Raw genomic sequence first — 15,339 nt, 5'->3', positions numbered from 1 at the left:
CCCCAAAGTAACGGTGCAAGTGACTTGGGACCCCCCCGCTATAAACGTATATAAACATTGTGCTTCTCTGGCTCGCGACCCCCCTGTGGGTCCCGACCCCCACTTTGGGAATCACTGCTCTATAGTATATAGCAGCACTTTAGAGGGTTGAATGGTGGGATTTGGAGTTCCTCCAATGCAGGCTCTGTGGTTTATCCTTCTGTGATCCCTGTTTAAATCATTATCATTATCTAATTTTTTTTTTTTGGTCTTTTCCTGCTTCACTAAATGAAACCTGGAATACCGTCACAATCAACTCTTAGGGCAAAACATGAAGCCAGCTGATGAAAGTTGAGTCTTTGCATTCCTAATCCTTTTACTCTCTTGCTCTTCATTGAGCTTCACTGACTCGGGCTCACACTATTCATTAGATCAGAAATAATGCAACACTCAGGCTGTACTATTTACTGGAGGGAGTAACAGCTCTCTTTCCTGCTGGCCTAATTGCAGTGTAGAAACTGGAAAGACATTTGTTGTTCCCTTCCTGTCTGCTGCCTAGTGATCTCTGATGTGAATGTGACGCCTTTGAATGCTTAGAGCTTTGTAGCTCTGCCCTAGTTTCTATAAAGTAGATCATTTGATGGGCAGATCCTTGATGTAAAAAGAAAAAAATCTGTAAGAAAACTTGCTGCTGTACTAGACCCCACCCTTAATTATAAATCTATATGTGGCTCAGTCTTATAACTTTTACAGCCCAAGGCCTAAAACTGCCACCCAGAAAGTATTATTAGTGTATATATATTTATTTCACTTCAATCTCTATGAGGAAAATGTTATGATTATTGAGTTAAATCCTACCTAAATTTAACTTATGATGACCCTGCATGTCATTCCAGAGTTATTAGTCTAAGCTAAATTGTATTTTTTGCAAGGGTATATACAAAGGGTATATACTTGCCTGTTGCGGTCTAAAAACGGATCACAAATGTTTCAGAAGTTTAGATGATAATGCTTTGTGTGTAGTTCTCTTGATGATTCTCATTTAAAAGACTTTATATACTGTGACTGTAGGATTCGAATGCAATTCGTAGTCAAAGCCCACTGTTGAAAGTGACCCTTGCAGATTTATTTGCCCATGGAAACCTTACTGTTAGATGGCATTTGGTACAAAGAAAGTGCTGCCTTTAGGTACTGCTGTAATCACACTCTCTCACATGTTTTAATCTAGTAATTGAATTTTTGTATTTGGATATATTGCATCTTTTTCAATTATGGTGGTTGATATACATCTGATCTTATACTACTTCTGAAGTCGTGAAAGCAATGTGTTCTCTCAATATTGTGACTTTTCTGTAAATTTAGTTGAGGTACAGTTTTTGCATGACATAATTGTATGGTAATATTGACTAAATACCTGACAAAATTGCAATATTGTCTCCAATGTTCTAATATAATTTAAAACTTTATCATCTCATGGTTCTAATATCGTCATACCACCCAACTCTTCTATCTGATATAAATATGTAATCCAGAATTGTATCGCTCTGAACAATATCTCTGTTTTCAGTGTTGGCAGACAATGGCCCCTTTGCAGATGAAGATGAGGGGGAAGCCTTTGACTTTGATGACAGTGGTGATGACATCCCTGAGGCTGACCGCCCACCCCCTGCACCTCCAGCTCCTCTACCCCCCAGCAGCAAGGATCATAGCCAAGACACGACAGTGGCTGGTCACCCTGAGGGCCATCTTCCCAGCCCGGACCCCCCAGCACCTTCCATCAAATCCGACACAACTCTATCATCAGCAGACACAACAGCTGCCACAAGCAGTTCCTCCACAGCAGGTGGAGCAACAGCAGAGGGAGTGGGGACATCTGCTGCTGAGGGGACTGATGACATGGAGACAGATTTACCACCACCTCCACCCACTCCTCTTGATAAGGATGCAGAGACAGATCCTGGCAGAACAGGTTTGCAAGCCAAAAGTGTTGACATTTTATTGTTGGCTCAGCCCAATTTAGCCTATCCTTAGGGCAAATGTTCCGCTTCACCACAGTTTGGTTTGGAAATTAGTTGACGGTAAATAAAGCTTTGAATATGTCTGTTATTTTCTAAAAGCAATTTAAATTCTCCACATTCCCCTTTCATGTTTGTGTACATTATCTGGCTCTAATCTAGCCTCTTCAGTTCTGGCTTAAGTGAAGCAGTAAAGTGGGGCAGACTGTCTCTCTCATGACACCTTGTATCTCTGGCTGCCTGGTGCAGGAGTTGTCTGGCTTTTATCACAGAAAGCCGTGAGAGCAGCAGCAGTGCTAGGCTCTACTTATTCTCACTCACTCATAGTGAAGATGTGTCAACAATACACACATTTTTCAGCTTGTACCTTAATAAACCATGCGTGATTTGAACACACATACGCACAGACCTTGTATTTCTATCATTAGAAACTTTCTTTGGCTACATTCATAACATATCTCTTAAATCTCTCAATAGCACTACTCAGTGCTACAAAAATATCACCTCCTACGCTAAACTAACTGGACCATTAACCAAAGCTGTGGGAAAAGGCCCACTTTGGAAAAGTGTCCTCATTCTGAGGGTCTTAAACTAAAATCGGTTCTAACAAAGATAGAAGCTACTCAGAAGGTTCATCTTTGATAGACCCAGATGTGATAGCACATTGATGGTTCACACAAGCCAAAATGTTGTTTTGATAGAACTCCATAGCTGTCTACCTTAAGTGATTGGAGAAGAAATGATGATGCTAAAGTTCTAGGTCTCAAACTTGGTCTGAAAGTTGTTGTTGTCCCCATAGGGAAATTATTACATAGGGGCGTCTATCACAAAATGATATCCTGACTTCGTCATACTCAGATTCTAGTCAGAATGTGAGTCTAATACTGCTCCATTACGCTATGATTATGGGGCATGTTTCAAACAAACCAAGAAAGAAGATGCCTCTGTACTCAATTGTATAGACCTACAACCAGTCGGAGGAACGGAGTATGTGACGTATGTTGAACTTTTGCCGAATCCCGTAGGTAGGTCGGCAAAAACATCTTTCTGATCAACAAATGCCTTGATCGCGGTTCTCTGGTCCTCTTTTAAAAATAATGCACTGTCGATATCTTCTGTAACAGATATAACGGTGGAATCTACACATCTCAATTCTCCAAGCGCTCTTTGGTGTGTGGTTGATTACGTTACTGTTGAACAGCTCTGGTTCGAGCATATTTGCTCCACAACAGATTCAGTCCAGACCAACCTTTCCGTCCTCAAATGTTGGGGGGGGGGTTTACGTTTGGTTGTCATCCAGACTAACAAAATTAATCTTTTTACACACAATCACATATAGTTGTCAAGTAAGTATTTTTAATTAAACTGAATTGAACTTCCATTGTTTCCATGCATCTTGATCCTCTTTACCTCAGGCGGGGAAGGCCAGGATGCATCCATCGATGACCTAGACCCTCCTCAGGCCGTGCCCAGGACCTCCTCCCAGGGCAAAGTCAACCCCTACTCTGTGATTGACATCACTCCTCTCCAACTGCAGCAGCTTGAACACCAGCATGGACCCTCCTCTTCCGTTTCCTCGCCAATGGAGCCCAAGACGCTGGAGGGAGAATCCCAGGATATCCACACCAGCCTGGCTGGCATCACTTCAGGATACTCAGTCCCAGTGCCCTGTGGCTATGCAACCCCCTCCGGTGTACCGCTCATCACACCAGCTTACACCACACCCGTCATCATTCGTCACCTCTCCATGGACGAGGATGGTAAAGTAGAGCCTGCAGCAGGGCCATTCTGAAAATCCTTTATTAGAATGATAATTAGTATTGAAATATTCAGGATGCAGATCATTATTTTGAAACATCCAAAACAACAGAAACTTCTCTGGCATCAAGGCTCTTGTTTTTTCTCACTGCACTCAGACCTAGAGATACAAGACTGTGACACGTAAATGCTGTCTCTCAGCTACTTCTATCCTCTGTCCTTTCTTCTTTCTCTTGTTTTTCCTAAAGCCTTGCCACAAGGAAGTAGTGACTAAATTTAGCCCTCCCCAAAGATCTGTGTTGGCTGTGAGGATTTTCCGGTTTCCCTCAAATCTAGAAGTAGCTGAGTCCAAGCCTGTAGCCTGGCACGCAGAGGAGTCTGATTACACTGTAATTATCTGACCAAGGTCACACCAGGTTAAAAATACTCTTCTTTTTTTTTTTTTCTTCTTTTTTTTGTAAAAGAGTTTGGAAATTCATAGATGTGTGTGTTGTAGAAAATGATGATGTGACTAAAACATAGTTAATGTAGGAAATGTAGAATCATCAGTGACACCTGGTGGTATATGAAAAAAGTTACTAAATCTTGAAATTGGAAATCGTGTGGTGATCTCTTAAATAATTATAGTGATGATTTTAATCTCAAGAAAATACTTTCCAAATATATTATAATTGTTGTGACTTCTTCTATGCTCTTAACAACACTCTACAAAAGTAAGCCATGCTGAATTTTACATTACAGCTTTCATGCTTGGATTATGAGAACTGTGGGACCTAAGAACAGTAATGTAAAATAATGATATATTGTGTAGCTGGTATTCTGTAATGTTTGCTCTCTTTCCTCATTCAGTCACTGTGATTGGGACTGGCAACACCTCTGACAGGTTTGTGGCATACTATACACTCATCAGTCACTCAGTCTATACCACTCATTTAGTATATGTAGGGCTATATCTTAAGTGGGGTATGCAAAGTATGCTCCCCACTTTCAATTGTGCTAATGTTTACTGACTCTTGTCAGTATATTATAAATAATTGTCGGCTACCATTATTTCAGTGGTAAACGTGGTAATACATAGATAAATGTCACTGTATTAATGCAGAAAACTGCTGAGTGGTCTTGGTTTCCTGACGGGATACTGGCAATGAAAATGTCTGTCTGAGTTGTAACTTTGTTTGGTGTTTGCATGTTTTCTCAAGTGTTTTTAGTGAGGAGTATCCACCTATTAAAGAAGAGGATGCTTTGGCTAAATGGGCATCCGATCCCGCCAACACTGCATGGATGGAAAGTAAGAAACGATATCCAACAATTACACATCTAGTAGAGCTACATGTATAATTTCCATTGAGATAATACTTCTGTTGTTTCTGTTCTTTGTACTTGCTTCTGCACACATTGCATGCCTTCAGAGTGTGCTATTATCTTTTCTTTTTTTCTTCTTCTTTTGACACCACTGAATTCCCAGACGCTTCCTTCCCTGTTCTTTTGAGGAAGCAGACCGTTGTGTGTCTTCTTTTAGATCCCCTCTACATTGCATCCTGTTTATAGTGTGAACAACCTAGCTTATGATCTGAGAAATCATGCATTATTGTGAATGGTTCTTTGTATGCTTCAGATCCTGATGAGGTGATTTACGATGATGTGCCCAGAGAGAACTCTGACTCCAACACAGGTTTGTCAAATTTCTTTTTCATTCATACATTTCCCAAATTCAGTATTTTAATCCCCGTCTGTAGCTTTCAGTCTGTCAGCGCTACTCACTTTCACTTCTATTGTGCTAATTGCTTTAGTCAAAAAGTGTTATACTTGAATTATTCATTAAGGCTGTTGCATGAAAATGTTATGCCAATTTTGAGTGTTAGCCATTCAAGCAATGTTACTTTTTGTGAAGCTTATGATTTCAGCAAAGTAGTTTTTTTACTGCTTATTTCTGTTAACAGGAACACAGTATGATATAATAGAAAACAGTTGCATTGAAAATTACCATATAAAGTTAGCACACTTTTGACCTGCTCACAGTATTATAAGCTTTATTTCAAGGCTATTCCAATTGAACGCAGTATATTGTTTTTGTGTTTATCTGAATATGCGTTGTACAAGTTTATGCTTCTAACCTTCTGATAAAAGAAGCCAAAAAAATTGCTCCGTAGGCTCTGTGATTTATATTATTTCTGTTTTTTCATACATATCAAGATGAGATGATCTATGATGACGTGGAATTTGGTGAGGAGGGTGGCTGCAACAGCTCGCTGGACAACGGCTGGAGCTCTAGCGAGTTTGAAAGCTATGATGAGGCCAGCGACGGGGAAGGTCGCCCTGAGAACGGCCTGCCCCACGCCTTCATGAGAGGGAAGCCACCCCAGAGGAAAACCCATGTGTGTACAACAATCACCCTCCCATTTCTCTGTCAGCATTTCAACCAATAAACAGCTCTTGTTTCAATATCACTGTACATCTGTAGGTGGACAGATGACAGCAGCTGATGAAGCAGGGATTCTTTATAATTGTAATTTGCAATTTATTTCTAATTGTTTATACAACAAACCTATGTTAGTTCAAATTATTTGTGGGTCTAAATTTCAATAATGTACAGTCCCTTTGTGCATTTTATGTGGACGCCACAGCTCATTTGCTTCTGCATACCTGATCCTGGCTTACAGTTAGCCTGCTGTGCTCTGTAATGTTTTGGATTGTGGTTTTGAGAATTTGACTTCACTATGTTTTCAAAGTGTGTCATGGTTAGAATTTAATGATTGCTTCAGGCAAAAAAAAAAACTTAAATCAAATGCCAATGGCTTTTAAAAAAAAGTGGGTGAGAAAAACTTCTCCTAATGAGGTGAAAGCCAAAATATTTTAGCATTTTGTACAATTTGTGATGATACATATTTATTTACACATGAATGCAACTATTGTCAAACCTTTCAAAATTAGAAAATTAATTTAGAAAATATTATATTTCAATGAAATCACATCTTGGTGATATGATTACATACTAGTAAGTAAGTAAGTTATCACTCTCCAGTATGTTGTGCAAGTGCCATATTTCAGTAGCCCCACAAATGGAACAAAATGCCCATGAATGTCAGGTCAATGGAAGGCATGCCCTCTGGTAAAAGTACATTTCCATTTTAATTGCGTTAAACAAAAGTTGTTTTTTGGAAGAGAATAGAGTCAGAAGTCCAGTAACACAATATAAAGAAATAAGTGAGCTTGCTGTGGATCTAAAGTTGCAAGGTCATTCCAAAACCATCAACGGTAACGCCTGCTTTGCTTTTCTTTAGCTCTCTCAAGATCTGACACGCTTGAAAGAACACTATGAGAAAAAGATGAAAGATCTAATGGCAAATACAGTGGGAACGGTAGAGCTGCAGCAGTTAAAACAGAAACACGAGCACAAGGTAAACTACCTGAGGCTCACCTCACCTGCTTGTGCTAGACAAAGTAGTTCCAACCCTTAACTCTCATTCTAGCTAACCACTCTGGGTGTCTCTCACTGACTCGGTACGCTCATACTGCTCCCATGTGAATGACTTGTGGTGGTGGTACTGGTGATGGGTTTGCATAAAAATCATTTGCCTTCCTGTCTGCTGCACTTACTCGTTATATGTTGTGAAGCTTAAGATATATTCTTAAGGAACAGTTGTTAAATTCTACAGTAAACTGAGACACCAGCAACTAAGGTTTTTATTGTATCATTCAAAGTAGCTGATAAACAGTTTGTTAGTTTGTTGTTGCATATTCCAACAGAAAATATTAGTTGCATTTACAGTATATTTTACAATGTAGATCAGTCATTATGTATTTAAGTACTGTGCTTCTTTCAGCTGATGTCCCACTTACTACAGTAGGCCTATGTCATTCCTTGGTCAACTTTGTTCTCCCGTTGTCCTTTATTACCCAAACTGCCATTTATCTTCATCCATACTCTAACACTGCTCCTGTCCCGCTTAGCTCAGTTCAGTAACTTTTTACCCATAAGTTTAGAAAACGCAAACTAAATTTAACTATAGATTGAAATACTCAACTGTAAAAAAAAATATATTTTTTGTGTTACTTTTGTGATAATAGTGTATTTTGTCTCATCAAAGATGCAAAAGCTGGTGAAGGCAGCTAAGGATGGGACCAAAGATGGGCTTGAGAAAACCAAAGCTGCAGTGAAGAAAGGACGTTCTTTCATCAAAACAAAATCATTCTGTAATGGTATGTAATTTACCTTCATAAACTGTACTCCCTTTAGCTGTACACATACCCCCTTAGCTCTTTTGTTTAAATCAGTGTTAATGTGAATGTTTTGGCATTTTAGAAAAGGGCAACATGGTTTGGCTAGGACAGCGTTTTCGGTCTCTTCAGCATCTCTTTGTCATCTTTTAGAGAGGAAGTCTGCCTGTTTTGAGGATGAGGAGTCTGAACTCTTCATTGAGGTGGACTGTTTCAATGTTGAGCCTGTGCTGTGTCCAGCACCAGAGGGTCTCTCACAGCAACAGGTAATGAACATGCCCTTCAACTTCCATCCCAATTTTTGTAACTTTTTACTGTGTGGATTTTCTGTCATAGAAACCCATGCCTAAAGACCAATGATTTGGTATTTTTTGCTCTACAGCTGGTGAGAAGATGTATATTGGGATCTATATTGGAGAGTGAGAAGAACTATCTTGACGCACTGAAAAGGATATTAGAGGTAGGCAAGTAAGGCTGCAGTGATTGCCAAAACCACTTTGAAATGCTTGTTATTACGGTTCACATTGTCTGCTTTATCAGCAATATGAGAAGCCCCTGACCCAGATTGAGCCGAGGCTTCTGAGCGACAGGAAACTGAAGATGACCTTCTATCGTGTGCGTGAGATCCTGCAGTCCCACTTCCTGTTTCAGATCGCCCTGGCAAGCCGTGTGGCTGATTGGGACAGCCTGGAGATGATTGGGGATGTCTTTGTTGCATCAGTAAGTTAAGAATTGAATTTTAAAGCCTTTTTTTGAGAACTGCACCAATGTATTAAATATTAATAATCTACATTAGCTGTGGATTTTTAATCAGTTGGACACATATGGCATTTATCGTGATTACACAGCCACACTCCTCCCTTCTCTTACCATATTACTCCATGATGCAGAAAGCTGCTTTCTTTGGCTGCTCAGAAACTCATAGGCAGGGATCTTCAAAACATAAGACCTCATCTCCCGCAGTCAGTCCTGTTTAGGAAAGCCGGTTTAACAGACTCTGAAATGATAAATCCTGAGATGGAAAATTCAGAATTTGTTCGATTAACTCTGAGTAAGTTCACTTTGAGTTAAGCTGATGCGTGGGAAATGGACAAAGCCATCAACAATGGCGCTTCATTGATTAGAATTTAGAATTCTAGAATTTTGTCAACTTGAGAACTCCACAAACTAAGCCCCTTCGTCAAAATCTGGTCATTTACCTTGTGGTCACCTTCTGAGTAATTAAACAAATTAACTATACTTGTGTTTGAAAAGTATTTGAAAACATTTGAACGCAAAAATGTCTTCCTCTACTTCAACTTTGACATTGGGTAATGAAAATGAAAAAACAAGGAGACAGTTCCTGTACAAGGGTCTCCCCTTGTCCGAAGCTGTTGATATGTGGGGATTGGGATGCGTCATGGCATGCATGTACTTTGGCATCAAACTCTTCCCTGGAATCTGTACATATAGTAGGATGAGAACCATGGAGCACCTTCTGGGCCAGCCAGAAGACCACCTGCTGGATGCTGGCAAATACACCTGTCATTATTTCCACATGGAGAAGTACTCCACTAGTCCAAAGTGGAGACTAAAGACACCAGAGGAGTTTGAGAAGACCACCGGTTTCAAGCGCCAAGTGTCCCAGAACGTGTTTGAGTTGTTCAGGAATATGGAGCAAGCAGTACAGAAATGCTCAGCAAAGAGGGACACTCTTGAGTATCAAAATAGGATGGTGTTTTTAGGCCTCCTAAAATCATATCTACATCTGGATACTGGAAAGAGAGTCTCACCCAGGGAAGCCCTAAAACACAGTTTTGTAACAATGGTTCACCTGGTAGATTAAATGGACACCAGCTCCTATAATCAAGCTGCCCTTCTGCTCATAGCTGTTTTCCCCTTGGATCCTGTAGATAAATCAGATGACTCTCTCACATACACTGAAACGGGATTGGAGCTCAGACATGATAGGGCTTCTGACTCATATGTTGAATGTGGCAGTTACAGTGACAAAGCTGATGATAAGCCGAAAAAGAAAAAGGCCTCAGTTACCGTTGACTCAAGCGATGAAGTCTCAGGCATCGATAACCGCAGTTCTGAGTCTGACCCTATCAAGACTGACTTAAGGAGAGAAGTTTCAGCCCCCACTGGCTTAGCGAGTGAATCATCCATTGCTCCAGTCAGTGATGAACATTCACTCCCCCAGAGTACCAGTGATGGGCATTCAGACCTGGAGATTTCCAGCTAAGAATATGCAACAGCACCCCAGGCATTTCTACCTTCATGATCAAAGACACTGCTACTCCCACTAAAGAAGAGTCAGCTGTTGCTACCAATGATTACAATACAGATGCTGATTGTGTGCCAATTGTCTGTAACGCTACCAATGTTGCAGCTGCTGGCTCAGCTGATGGAGCTGCAACTGCCATTGGACCTGTTGATGTGGATGATGTCAAAAAGAAGAAGAAGAAAAATGTTTTTCAGAGAGCCTGCAAATTCTTTTGCAGAGTGAAGGCTTGATGTGACCTTACTGTTTTCTTTGTTAAGCAACATGTAAACTCCAATGCCAAAATACAAAAATAAACTTGAGAAATGAAGACTGCTTGTTGGGTTGCGTATTGAGTAATATATTTAAAACTATGTTGACCACACTTGTCTTGCAGTGAACAAGAGTAAACACATTGCTCTGACAGTAAAGTTATTAAGTTGCGTCTTTCTTTCACTTGTTTCCAAAAGCATATGCTGGCAAGATCATGTAATGAAAACACTAGCACTTTTGTCCACAATAGCTGCCAAAATCAACACAAAATGAAAGTTTGTTGTAGTTGGGGGGAGGGGGGGAGACTGATATCTCTACACGTTTGTTTGAGTCAATTTAACTATAAGGATACTGCAGCTATGCTTTTTTTTTTTCCTCTGAATTAAAAAACAACATACTTTGCATGTCTCGGCACGCTGAACAACACATTTTCTGATACAATGCTACTATCTGCAGATTATCTTTTCTTTGTGTCTTGTAGAACTGTTACAATATGTTACTGCAAGTGGTTGATGTGTTTGAACGGCTGTGTTTTTTAACAGTTCTCTAAGTCCATGGTGCTAGATGCCTACAGTGAGTATGTGAACAACTTCAGCACTGCAATGGCAGTGGTAAGGAAGACATGCGCCTCCAAACCTGGCTTCCTGGAATTCCTCAAGGTTTGTCATAAATATTGTTCTTGCATAGGGATCTAATGTTTTCTTTGCATTTTCTTTTGTTACATAATTTGTATTGTGCATTTCAACAGAAAGGAATTACTGTTACTATTTTAACCATTGATTAAGTACAATTCTTGCTGTTTGCTCAAAGAAAGCTAATTACATTAAATACAAGACAGATTATTTCCTTACAAAAATACAAAACATATCTACTCAAAAGTATGTGAGTTAGTCTGGTAAATACAACTCTGTACCCGGCTGCGGCTGGCATGCTTTTTAGTCCTATTCCTCCATCACTAGCACCCTTTTTAAAAATCTAAAGACTGGTTCCTAACTACACTGCAGTTACCCGTCTTCTCGCCCACAGCATCGTCAGGAGACCAGCAGTGACCGAATGACTTTGTATGGCCTGATGATGAAACCTATCCAGAGATTCCCACAGTTCATTCTGCTCCTTCAGGTGTGATGAGTTCTTATTTTCAGCTCCTTAACTATAAAGTGCAATCTGCAGAAGACAGTGCGGTGTATATATATTCACCAGCAGAGGGAGTGCCATACACATTAATCAAGGCACTTTGTTTTTCAACTTCAAGGGGAAGGGAGGGAAATGCTCTGGTTTCCTAAGATCTCTTTTAATCCTGACCTGGCATATTTATTTTTGCGGTTCCTCTGTCATGTATTGACTGCATGGTTCTATTATTAAAACCTTATTAGTCATGAGGAGGTGTGCTATAGAGCATATATTGCTTACATCAAATGCTGTTGGATGTTATAATGCAGATTGTCCATGATTGAAACCGTTAAAAGGCACTGGGAGATTGGTCCTGTGTAGATCCTCAACACTGACTAATGTATGACTTCTCTGTGCATCCTCATCAGGACATGCTGAAGAACACACCAGTGGGTCATGCAGACCGTCTGCCCTTACAGATGGCCCTGACCGAACTGGAGACACTGGCAGAGAAGCTCAATGAAAAGAAAAGGGAAGCCGACCAGTGCTGCGAGATTCGTCACATTGCAAAGGCCATGAACGAACGCTACCTCAACAAGGTCTGCCCACTGCTCAGTGCGCGTGCCCTGGCATGCATGTTTGTAGTTTGAATTGTACAGTGTGATGCTGTAGCTTGGTGGAGTCTGCCTTCTTGATACATGAGGTTATTGTTTTAATATGCTGATTGAGAAAGTGGTTGGAGTTGATGCACTCATTGCTCAGTCAGTGTGCTCATTTTTGGCTCATGTTTGATTCTTTTAGCATATGCTGTGGCATTTCTCTCTGTCCAAGTGTGGGTAGCCACCAAGCACTTGAGCTTCACATTTTATCTAGTATTCTCTTGCCTGAATAGCATATTTTTAGCACATGGCTACGCACATATGCACACAAAACCAGCTTTTCCCTAATTATTTGTCAGCCACCCACTCGGGCATCTGTGTAGAAACATGTGTTTACAGGATATCTAACATGGGGCAGAGGTGTTTTATTATTCATCATGGCCATTAATTGCAGAGTCGCTGTTAATAGTCATATATTATATTCTGTTGCCCAAAGTGGATGGTTTCACGGCAGAGACTGACAGGAAACTTGGGGGAAGAGAAAGCAAGATGATATGACAAAGGTTTCTTGCCAGACTGAATTTTGGGAGTTACATCTTCCAAGACACCTTAATACCCAGAGTTTAAAAAACAATAAATAGGCTGAAATTCATCAGGGTTGTTTTCTTGTGTACACCAACACAGAACAAGTGAGATCTCTGTTTGGTCTATGTTTCTTTTCTGAACTTTGTGTGGTAAGCTAAGTACTTTAATCCGAGATCCAAACTCCTACTGCATCTTCACATAGAATCACTGTTATTTATCGTCCCTATCCATTAGCTTCTGAGTAATGGCAGCCGCTACCTGATCCGCTCAGACGACATGGTGGAGACAGTCTACAATGAGCGTGGTGAAATCATCAAAACCAAGGAGCGACGCCTCTTCCTGCTAAATGATGTTCTCATGTGTGCCACGCCCAATATCCGGTAAGAGTGACCGCAAACCGGACCCGTGTTTAATCTGTCCCTTAATTTGCACCATCTCCTTTCCTTGGTTGCAATATTCTGTCATTTCTTTAGCTTTTTACAAATTTAAAAAAAAATAATGTAACTGTAATGGAACATTTAATGTAACTGTGATTTCCTGACAGTAAAAATCTGTCTTAAAATGAACTAAACTAGAATGAAATTCTCAAGTGTAGAGAAATATGATAAGCACTGTATGTGACTGGTGTCCTTGGGCTGACATTTGACCACACTGAGTCTGTGGGTTTTGGAACCATTTGTACCCACTGTGGCTTGTTATTTAGCCAAGAGTAAAGGAGAGCCCCGTTACTGGGCTTTTCAGCTTCTGTCCTGTAATTGTAACATGTTAGTCACCACATACTGTTTATGGGAAACATGCACTTACTAAAAAAAAAAAAAGATGAGTGACAATTATCTCCTCTTATCTTTCAAACATGGCATCCATATATCTCCTCCACTGCACTGATGCTATTTTTTCCCACCTTAATTTTTTCTTGCACTCATATTTCCTCCTCACGAAGTGCAGAATAGGAATGTATTCTCCACACGGTGTTAAGAAAAATTTGAACCAGAGGCAGTTTGCCACATGACCTCCACCTCTTCCTGTTCTATTCAGGTGTCAGGATGGCAGTGGGAGTGGCAGTGGCAATGCCATACCCGACCAAAAGTTCCTTCTGAAGTGGAGCGTGCCTTTGAGCTTTGTGGAAGTGCTAGAGTTTGGATCCAGCGAGGACATGGCCGACAACAGCCGCTACCCAGCATCTCATTCTGGGGAGAAGGTGGTCATCAACGCTAAGCCAAGTACGAACCATTGTGTCACATTCTGTTATTTTGGAGTAGCAGTCTTGTTTGTTTGTAGTGCTGTGTCTCAAAAGGTCTGGAATAAAAAGGGCGCGAGTTCAATCAGGTGAGTTGTTAAGTAGTAGGCCATAGGGATTTGAGACTCTGGGATATAGGAGCCAAGACCTGCTGGTCTGGTAGCTACTTGTGCTTGATGACTAATTAAGTGATTAAAGGTAAATATATCTATGCTTGTGCTGAGCTCTATATAAGCTGTAACTTAGAGGTCGTCTTGTGGTTTAAAGTATGGCTCGGTCTCTCCAGGACTATAATTATCAATATTACTTGTAGCATTCCAAAAACTGTAAGAATTGAATTCAATACACTTGACAGATTTGGTAGGTCTATGACCACACTCTATAATTTACAAGGACCCAACAGTTCCAGTAATTCCCCCAAGACCAAGCATTTAGTGTGACAGTGGCAGTGGTAAAAAAAAAGACGTCGGACAGACATAGGCAGTGTCCGACAGTGCCGGTTGGGGGTGTGATGAACATTGACAATAATAACAACAATAAAGATCATGAAATTATGACTATAAATAGTAGTTGTAGTAGTTCATGATGTAGCTGGGCACTGCAGGGCGTTACAGGGTGTAGCAGGACATAGCAGGGCACTCCAGATCATAGCAGGGGGTAACAGGGCATAGCAGGACGCGGAGCAGGACCACGGCAACAGCTGCAACCATAATTTAGGTGCCACCCTAATCCAAGGAAAACTGCTGGGCGACAGAAAACATCTGTGCTCCGGGGAATAAGCTCCCCAGAGCTAGGTTAGTAACAAGCATTTCTGGGACATCGATGCACACGGATGGAAAGGGAGAGCAGAGACGAGCTCAGTGTGTGAAAGGAAGGAAGTCCCACGGCAGTCTAAAACAATTACAGCATAATTAAGAGCTGGTGTAAGGCAGACCTGAGCCAGCTATACACCCTCCCCCACCGGTCTAGGCGAACGCTGCAACTCCCCACTCCCTAACTATAAGCTTTATCAAAGAGGAGAGTTTTAAGTTTACTCTTAAATATGGTGATGGTGTCTGCCACCCCAAACCCAGACCGGAAGCTGGTTCCACAGGAGAGGAGCCTGACAGCTGAAGGCTCTGGCTCCCCCATTCTACTTTTACAGACTCTAGGAACCGCAAGTAACTCTGCATTCTGGGACCGCAGTGCTCTAGTGGGACAATAAGCTACTATGAGCTCTTCGAGATATGATGGTGCCATTTAGTGCTTTGTAGGTCAGGAGAAGGATTTTAAATTCAATCCTGGATTTTCTAGGAAGCCAATGCAGAGAAGCTAATACAG

At 40.9% G+C, this 15,339-nt stretch overlaps 1 protein-coding gene across 2 annotated transcripts in view; it reads left to right on the top strand.

The window, feature by feature from the left end:
- arhgef10 (Rho guanine nucleotide exchange factor (GEF) 10) overlaps positions 1–15,339 on the top strand; it is a 58,488-nt gene that overhangs the window by 13,241 nt on the left and 29,908 nt on the right. Inside the window, exons 3-18 of one of the 2 annotated variants that reach the window (XM_032500556.1) lie at positions 1,547–1,948; positions 3,410–3,754; positions 4,602–4,635; positions 4,952–5,040; positions 5,368–5,424; positions 5,946–6,127; positions 7,034–7,150; positions 7,841–7,952; positions 8,124–8,236; positions 8,353–8,430; positions 8,511–8,690; positions 11,031–11,147; positions 11,515–11,607; positions 12,027–12,197; positions 13,017–13,162; positions 13,818–14,002. In XM_032500556.1, the coding sequence (XP_032356447.1) occupies positions 1,547–1,948; positions 3,410–3,754; positions 4,602–4,635; positions 4,952–5,040; positions 5,368–5,424; positions 5,946–6,127; positions 7,034–7,150; positions 7,841–7,952; positions 8,124–8,236; positions 8,353–8,430; positions 8,511–8,690; positions 11,031–11,147; positions 11,515–11,607; positions 12,027–12,197; positions 13,017–13,162; positions 13,818–14,002 (2,421 nt within the window). The remainder of the gene's footprint in view (positions 1–1,546; positions 1,949–3,409; positions 3,755–4,601; positions 4,636–4,951; positions 5,041–5,367; positions 5,425–5,945; positions 6,128–7,033; positions 7,151–7,840; positions 7,953–8,123; positions 8,237–8,352; positions 8,431–8,510; positions 8,691–11,030; positions 11,148–11,514; positions 11,608–12,026; positions 12,198–13,016; positions 13,163–13,817; positions 14,003–15,339) is intronic. The other variant, XM_032500558.1, reaches the window with a different exon arrangement.

The sequence above is a fragment of the Etheostoma spectabile genome, chromosome 20, assembly GCF_008692095.1.
Source record: "Etheostoma spectabile isolate EspeVRDwgs_2016 chromosome 20, UIUC_Espe_1.0, whole genome shotgun sequence".
Lineage (NCBI taxonomy): Eukaryota > Metazoa > Chordata > Actinopteri > Perciformes > Percidae > Etheostoma > Etheostoma spectabile.
The sequence above is the reverse complement of the archived record's forward strand: the minus strand, read 5'-3'. Positions and strand labels throughout refer to the sequence as shown.